Raw genomic sequence first — 8,320 nt, 5'->3', positions numbered from 1 at the left:
TACAACATGTATGTCTAAATGCGTGTGTGTGAGCCATCCCCCTTCCCCCAACATATGCACTGTGTACATACAACTCACAATAGCTTGTCTACTGAATGCATCACAGCACATGTGCACTCACATGCACTCTCAAAGATCGACCTAGATGTTTTACAATAGCTGTAAAATGCGAGCATGCAGAGGCACCAATACACTGACTCATCTGCAGTACAGTATCTACTGTAAACAAGTCACATAGAAATAATATTAGCTCAAGCACTTAAACACACTCTTTTTTTGCTTTTCTCCCTGTGCCCTCTTTTCTCACTTGCTACCACTTGTGATACAAACAGAGCTATGCATGCATGCAGGCATGCAAACAAACACACACCTCTTGATGCAACATCAAAAAGTGCCTACCTACTCTATCTAACCTCACTTTATGCTGACACAACCAAATCCACCCTTACACACACACCAAATGGAAATTGACAATAACGGACCAACCAAAACATTCCAACACACTGACACTTATTACATCAAATGCGCGCAGTTATTTTCGCTCACAGAGTTTTTCCCCTTGGTTTGACCCATTCCAGCTCTCCAACACCACTCAATAAAAGCCAGCAGCTGTGTTTACCTCTATTAGTCATCTACTCATGCCTTCACTTTGATCATTCTCCTCTCTTTTTCAACTGATGCTGTGCCGTGCTGATACCTGGTGGAAGCAGCTAATTGAGAGGAGTTATGGTCCATAGCTTGAACCTACATTCAGTTGAGTTCAAGCCAACGAGTCTGTGGAATGCCACAGGCACCCCAAATCGATTCCACATGTTGTTTGCATAATCTCCTTTCCTAGCAGTTGACTTACAGTACAACTGGAAACAAAGTTCACAGTGATCCCTGCAGCATCCTTAGGTCTGCTGAAACCATCTGCACTGAAGCTAGAGAGATGCAGCTCCCCAAAGAGGGAAACTCTTTATGCAAAACCAGCTAAAAACAGGGTCCAAAACACTCACTTTGAATGCTCTTTCATCTTGGCTTCCTTCCCTTTCTCCTTCCTCCTGTTCACTAGCCATATTTGGCTAAAGTAATATACACACTTGGTTGACACGGGAAACATTGCCACAGATAGACAGACCTACCATTGACATACCTTTCTATCCTAGCCATGGAAAAATGTAGAGCAACTTTAAAATCAGAGTCTGGGGGCAAACTCTGCTAAATTAGTCACTTCCAGTAAGCACTGAGTGTGCTACAGAGAGAGAAAAAAACTTTGGATCACTGCACAGGTCAGGCAACATCATCTTAAATTCTGCCTCCCTTAAGTTGGTCTGTTGACCTTTTTTCCTATTGAAAGATAAGCTTGGTTGCTCCAGAGAGGATTCAAACAATCAAACAGAGCAATGCAGCAAAAAATCAAAATACTCACAATGATGTTTGACACGCTCTAATCACCCATTTTCTATTGTAGTTATCTCTGTCGGTGTTTGCTTTTTTTATCAACGTCAGAGTCACTGGCTGTTGCACAATACTTTCCGTACTCACCCTCTCACTCTCTCCCCCTCTCGCTCAGTCACAAAACACACATGCTCTAGCACTCCATGTACACCCTTAACTCAATTTTGGTAAACAAACGTGGGCTGGACACTGGGGTCAAAGGTTGTATCCACAAGAGAAATCGCAAAGGGAGAGAACATTTTGTCATCTTCTGACATGGTGAAATAACAGCTCGTGGAGTTCAGCTCACAGCCATCTCCTATATGATTATTAGTCCTATTTCATGCGCAGGCAGTTTGACATAACTACCGACGCAACAAACGTCTCGCCATTTAAGAATGAAAGAAAAGCAGGACAACTGCAAACATTTTGGATTTACAATCCTCTTGATCTATGACCTTGTTGTCCTGCCAATTTTGAGCAGGTACATCTAACAATACACAAAGTCACCCGGCTATTTAGGAGCTGACTGTCTCACACATTGTATACGGATGCCCTTGACATGCTAGTCAGTAAGCTACAGTAAGAACGTGTGGGTGGGTGGGTGGGTGTGTGTATCGTTGTGTATGTGTTCTTTGCATATGTGTGGCTAAGAGTCTGGGTTTGACGCAATGCCACCTCTTTGTCCAGGGGCAACAGGATATCCCACAATGCACCTTGAGTACAACCAACCTCCATAATCTCCTTTGCTCCTCTTAGGCTTTGGCTTACAGTCAGAGGCCCAAATGAATCCAGCAATATAGCACACTGCAGTCTATCTGCAATCAATGACGATACACTCCATAACACCCACCTGGATCAATGATACAGCAGTCAGTCAATATGCCAGCTGTTAACCCGGCTGATTAGGGGTAATGCAGGGAATTTCACATCTCCCTGGATAAGACAGTGAGTGTAAATGTTGTTAGATTGCACATACTGGAGAAGACAGCACTTCTTCCTGAAAGATTCAATCTGTCAACACTCGCCCAATTTGTGTGTTGGGATCTGTAGCAGACAGATGATGCCTTTAGTGGGGGAATCCTGCCGCACAATTAAATGTGCTGGGCAGAGCGGTGTTGATGGACAGATAGGGTCTATCTGTTGGTGATTGGCTTTTTAATTGAGTCCCCCCCCACCTGCACTGATCTCTATCATAAGCCCTTGGACCGTGTCTGAGGTGGGGGGTTGAGCCACTGAAGGAATCAGAGTGGAAGAAGCAGCTTGATGAGGTTGTGGAGGGGAATCAACTATAACTGTATTGTTCATTTCCAATAGTCACCTCCACTAAGGAGGTTATATTTTCTTCTTAATTGTCTGTTTGTTTAGCAGGACTACAGAAATACTACTGGCCCCATTTCCACGAAACTTAGGTTGAAGGATGTAGCACCGGCTGACTCACAGGGAGGATACAGAAGTTACTTTTCATTTTTGTTAACATTGCAAGATGGGATGGCCTTGGCGAAGGTCTGCACTTTCAAAGTGCCCGGCTAGTGATATATGTTATAAAAATGTCCAGATTTTAACAACAAGTGCAAGTACAGCATTAAGACGCAGATGTTGACAGCAGAAGAGGACATCACAACTAACTTTCGCATCATCTCAAGCTGAAACACCTGGCTGAGAATGAGGAGAGCCAGAAATCCTGTGTGAAGAAAGCACCAAACAGACAAACTACATTATGGCATCCTAACAAAACTGAATGATTGAGTATCCACCCAAGAAAACAAACAGCAGTGTTGTTTTTTGGATGCAGCCCTATAGCTGTTATTGTAAGAATGGTGTTAAAGGTCCCATAACCTTAATTAAGTAGTAATTTAACCCATACTATGGTCTTCTACTAATTCTAACCAAGTCTTTTTTGCGCCTAAACCTAACTAAACCACAGGCTTTTGGCACAGACCAACAATATTGTTCTACCCATAAGGGTGTCAGATTAAAAAACACTAATTTGTTGTTTTAGAGAGCATGGACAAACAACACCTTTTACTCCATATGACGTACAGTGCAAGACAGTGAAAAAAAAGAAAAAGAAAGCAGTCAAGTTTTGTTTTGCTAAATCTGCCGATGAAATAATTAAAAAAATGCGGCTTGAAACAACTCATTAAAACTCTGTATGGAAATGGCTGTGAGAAGATGGCAGCTAGAGGTGGAAATAACCAAGCATTTTGCCGATTCAAATCAATTCAATCAAACATTCGTTGGAACCAACAGGCTTTGGTTGTGTGGAGAGCAAAAGAGGCCGAATGCTCTGGCGAAAATGCAATCTCACAACCCATCGGCTATCATCTGATGTCGTTTTTATTTGCATTCATACTGTATGCGTATACAGTATCTGTTCATAGAGATTAGCCGAAAATGCCGTCTGGACCTAGATCTGGTTGCTATTCGGACTGTCAACAATGACCGGCGCACGGTAGACAAATCTTGGCCCGTCTATCACCTGGCTACACCAGAAGCTTCGTTGTTTCACTGATACCTGATGGGTTTCAAGGTTGCTAATTTATAATCACTGACTATGTATGTTACTTTTTCTAAGCTAACCAATCGCATCGTTGTTCAACTGAACTCTAGTATAGACATCAGTAAGTGAACGCATCACCCTTCATAGAGCTGCAACATTCAGCACTCATTCAGACTGTCTTCAGTTCAGGGGTACGTATCTGTTGCTGGTTCAAGCCGATATGTTCAGCACTAAACTAGCCAACACAAGCACTGTTTGTAAATTGGCTCAGTAGCCCCCCATTTGCAAGTTATCACATAAACAATGTTCCTGTGGCTTTTGTGGTATTACAAAATGCTTTTAACGACTGACCTGAACAATGCTTTCAGTCATCAGTGAGAGGAGCCTGCTGCTAAATGAATTGATTGGTTAAGTGACAGTGATGATTCATTAGAGTCAGTTCAGTTTGAAGATTCAGTGTTAAAGATTTGTCCGTGCATGAACTGAATGCCACTAATGGCTGATACACTATTGAGTGCTGACTATAACACCTCCACAGTAGACATGTGGTTCAGTGTTGCAGCGATTCAAATTATTCTAGGGCGTTTTATTATATTATCTTGAATATTTTTATCACAAAAAAAAAAATACCCTGCAGATTGACGTTATTGTCAGGTAAACATCGGACTCTCTTGCTCCTATATGATGTCGCTGTTCATTCACAATGTGTACAGAGTCTTCTCTACATGTGTGGTAATATCCGCCTGCTTATTCATGCGCAGGGAGAAGACCCCTTTGTAAATGGATTTAAGTGAGAGTTTAAATGGGCACTAATCTCACTCACTGAACATCCGCGAGCTGCAGGGGGTCTCATCGACACATACATGACCCAACCCCCCTCTGTTTTTCCATTTCTTTTTTCCTTTTTTTGTGTATGAGAGCCCCACTCAAACACACACAAACACATACCCTACCCATGTTACACAGTTAAAGGCAAGACAGGGCCTCTTCACAACGCGGGGGTAAAGTCACAGAGGTCAGTGCTCAGTTTCCACATCAAACTCAGGAGCAGAGGCCAGAGTCTCATCCCCCTCCCACCCTCTCCCTCCTCCTCTCTCTTGCTCCCGCCCTCCTCTTGCCATCAACCCCCCCCCCCCGCCACACACACACACACACACACACACACACACACACACACACACACACACACACACACACACACACACACACACACACACACACACACACACACACACACACACACACACACACACACACACACACACACACACACACACACACACACACACACACACACACACACACACACACACACACACACACACACACACACACACACACAGAACCATCATCCTCCTCCTCCTCCCCCTTGCTGGATGTACAAATGCCTTTGCTGTCAGCTCTGCCCTGGTCCCCTGTAATTGAAAATAACAGCCAAGGGCCAGCCCCCGGCTACTCTCCCCAACCTGGTGGCTCTGTGCCTCTCTGACAGCCACCCATCAATACCAATGACTATTACCCTGGAAGTGAGAGTGCTGCCGATGACATCCAAGACACCACCCCTGCAACACTCCCACACACACACACACACACATACACACACCCCAACCCCCCCAGTGTCCTTCCTCCGCTATCCGAGCCTCCTAATGTTTAACCCGTTACCAACAGCCTGGTTTCTCTTCACTGTGCAACGGTAGGCAAACAAGCTTGTCTCTCTTTCACACACACACACGCACACATACACACACACACCACAATGTTTCACACAAATGCACACCCACACACACAAAACTCTTAAGGCATGCACAACACTCTGACAAGCAGCAAACTTTTTTACAGCGAGAAGTGCTGAGAGAGTTTGGTGCTGCCTCACTTCACACTCTAATATCCCCCACCAAGAGACTCATCATATTGCTCTAAAACACAGCTGCACTGCTCTGCTGGTGTGTTTTGAAGTTTTTTTTAGAGGTAAATAAGTGAGACGTATGAGGTTTCACAACTGGTGCCGGCACTGTAAAGTCGGGATGCTGCTCATACCTCACTCATTCAGTGTATAATCACTTTTTTTTCTCTCTCTCATGTCATGACAGCTTAAGAATTTACATTGGGAATAGATGTTTCGGGTCCAGTCAGCAGCACCATTCAGGGTATCTTGTTTTCCTCCACTGACAGACACCAAACACAATGCCATAGGTGATCTGAGCTGTCATCTGTTGTGACAGGGGAATGACAGCTGAACTAGATGCACTGAACACAAGCACAAAGCCCAGCAACGTGACAAATGAAGCACACAGCGGCAGCAACCAGCAGAGGAACAGGACGAAAAAATGCACAGACCTTGTCAGAAGCTGCAGAGCCGTGGAGACTGTTTTCCTTTCTACAATCCTCTCTGTCTCCTCTCCTCCTCTCCCTCTCCTCTTCTCTCCACTCACTGTATGTGTGTGTGTGTGTGTGTGTGTGTGTGTGTGTGTGTGTGTGTGTGTGTGTGTGTGTGTGTGTGTGTGTGTGTGTGTGTGTGTGTGTGTGTGTGTGTGTGTGTGTGTGTGTGTGTGTGTGTGTGTGTATGTGAGTGTGTGACAATGTGTGTATGAGTGAGTGAGTGGGTGAGTGAGTGAGTGTGAGTGTATGTGAGTGAGCAGCTCCCTCCCCTTCTGCCTCTCAGCTGCTCGGCTCAGGCAGTTCTCAGGAAATGAATGGGAGCGCACAGAGAACTGTTGTACTTGCAAATGACTTACCCAGAGTCACATGATCCGCTAAATGTAGGGTGGGCCGGTGGGTGGAGGCTTCATAAGCAAAGGGAAGACAATATACTCTAAGCTTTAACAGCATGCATCGAATTACACAGGGCCCCTCCGGGGAGGTTTCCGACGCGTCCGCTCTCAGCCAGCCCGAACTCACTCTCTACCCCTCGCGGAGCGCAGTGGAGAGCCCTGGGCTGTGGGTGAGCACCGGAGCACCTCCCCGTTTAAAGGGGACGGAGAGGAAGGTGTAGGGAAAAGGCGGAACAGTTCATTAGTTTGACTGTAAAGTAGTTTCATTTAGACGTGTGAGATGTTTTTGTGAATGTTTTGATAGTTGTAAAAACACAATTTCAGATATTTTACTATTTAAAGTAATTAACTGGCATTAAAGCTGACATATTTAGTTATAATTAGATCAGAAGATTTGTTGGAAACTACTTTGACAATAAATTAATAATTACTCGAGCAAAAATGCTCACGTGTCATATTATAGTACACTGAACATATTTGTATTTTGCAGACAGTTGATAGGACAAGATTTGTTTTGGGACGCCACAGTGGGCTCTAGAAAAGTGTAATGGGCATCTTCACTCATCTTCCCTTCATCTCTTTGGTTTTATAGAACAAATGATTAAGCAAGAAAAACATGTCTTAATTAATTAAATGTCTTAAGGGGCCAGTGGCATTGTGCCAGGGGGTCCCTGGAAAGTTTCCCCAATTCATTCATTTGAATTATTATGATTTAAAAATAATTCATAGGTCAACGGATTATAATTTAAATGTTTGAATGTAATCTGACACATCTATAACTCAAATCTGCTGATGTGTTTAATATATGTCTAATATAACTTACATTATACAAACATGAGGGGGTCCCTGATATATATTCTCTATCTTGTATTAGGTATCTTGTTAGGGGTCCTTCCCTTAATAAGAAGAAGACTGCAAGCCCCTGGATTCACCGATCAATCAGACAATCACTAGTTGCAGCCTTTATTCAAGATTTTGATTTGTAGATGAAAATTATTATTTTCAAATATGTGTTTAAATCATTAAAAACATAGTTGTAATATTTTTCACAGCTGTAACAAACCTTTATTAACAGCATTAACAGACAAACAGAACAATACTTAAATTAGGGTGGAAATCAACTAGTATATCATTTATTATAAATATCAGTACGCTCTTGACTAATTGTGTTGTTATTTGCTCTATAAAACAGTATGTATAATAATAGTATGAATATTAAATCAAAGTCGGTATAGTCATTTGTATTGTTTGATCTCAGTCTTAAACCACAACTATGAAAAGCAACAAACGCACCTTTTAGAAGTAGTGAATTTTGGGCATTTTTGCTTTAAAAACAAACAAACAATAAACTGATTATTGAACTGGTTTTCTCCTGATCAACTAATCAGTTAATCCACTAATCGTTTCAGCTCTAATTGGCTCAACTCTCAAAACTCTCACCAGATATTTGTCTGTGTGAATTCATATGAGTAATAGAGCTACTCTCTCCTCTCCTTTTTACTTTTTCATAAGTACAGTACAGTAAAATGCCACACAGCCGTGAACACATTTCCCAATAATGACTGCTTTTAAAATCTCTTCCATGTAGTACTTTAGCCATGTGCAGTATTCCTCCTGGTGTTCTCCA

General features: G+C 42.9%; 1 protein-coding gene across 2 annotated transcripts in view; it reads right to left on the bottom strand.

Annotated features, from left to right (window-relative positions):
- klf12b (Kruppel like factor 12b) overlaps nt 1-6,771 on the bottom strand; it is a 32,942-nt gene extending 26,171 nt beyond the window's left edge. Inside the window, exon 1 of one of the 2 annotated variants that reach the window (XM_083921676.1) lies at nt 6,658-6,771. In XM_083921676.1, coding sequence (XP_083777802.1) covers nt 6,658-6,751 — 94 coding nt within the window. In that variant the 5' untranslated portion in view covers nt 6,752-6,771. Of the gene's footprint in view, nt 1-6,259; nt 6,561-6,657 lie in introns of those variants that run through there. The other variant, XM_083921677.1, reaches the window with a different exon arrangement.
- Nucleotides 6,772-8,320: the final 1,549 nt, after the last annotated feature.

Source organism: Echiichthys vipera, assembly GCF_963691815.1.
Source record: "Echiichthys vipera genome assembly, chromosome: 10".
NCBI lineage: Eukaryota > Metazoa > Chordata > Actinopteri > Perciformes > Trachinidae > Echiichthys > Echiichthys vipera.
The sequence above is the reverse complement of the archived record's forward strand: the minus strand, read 5'-3'. Positions and strand labels throughout refer to the sequence as shown.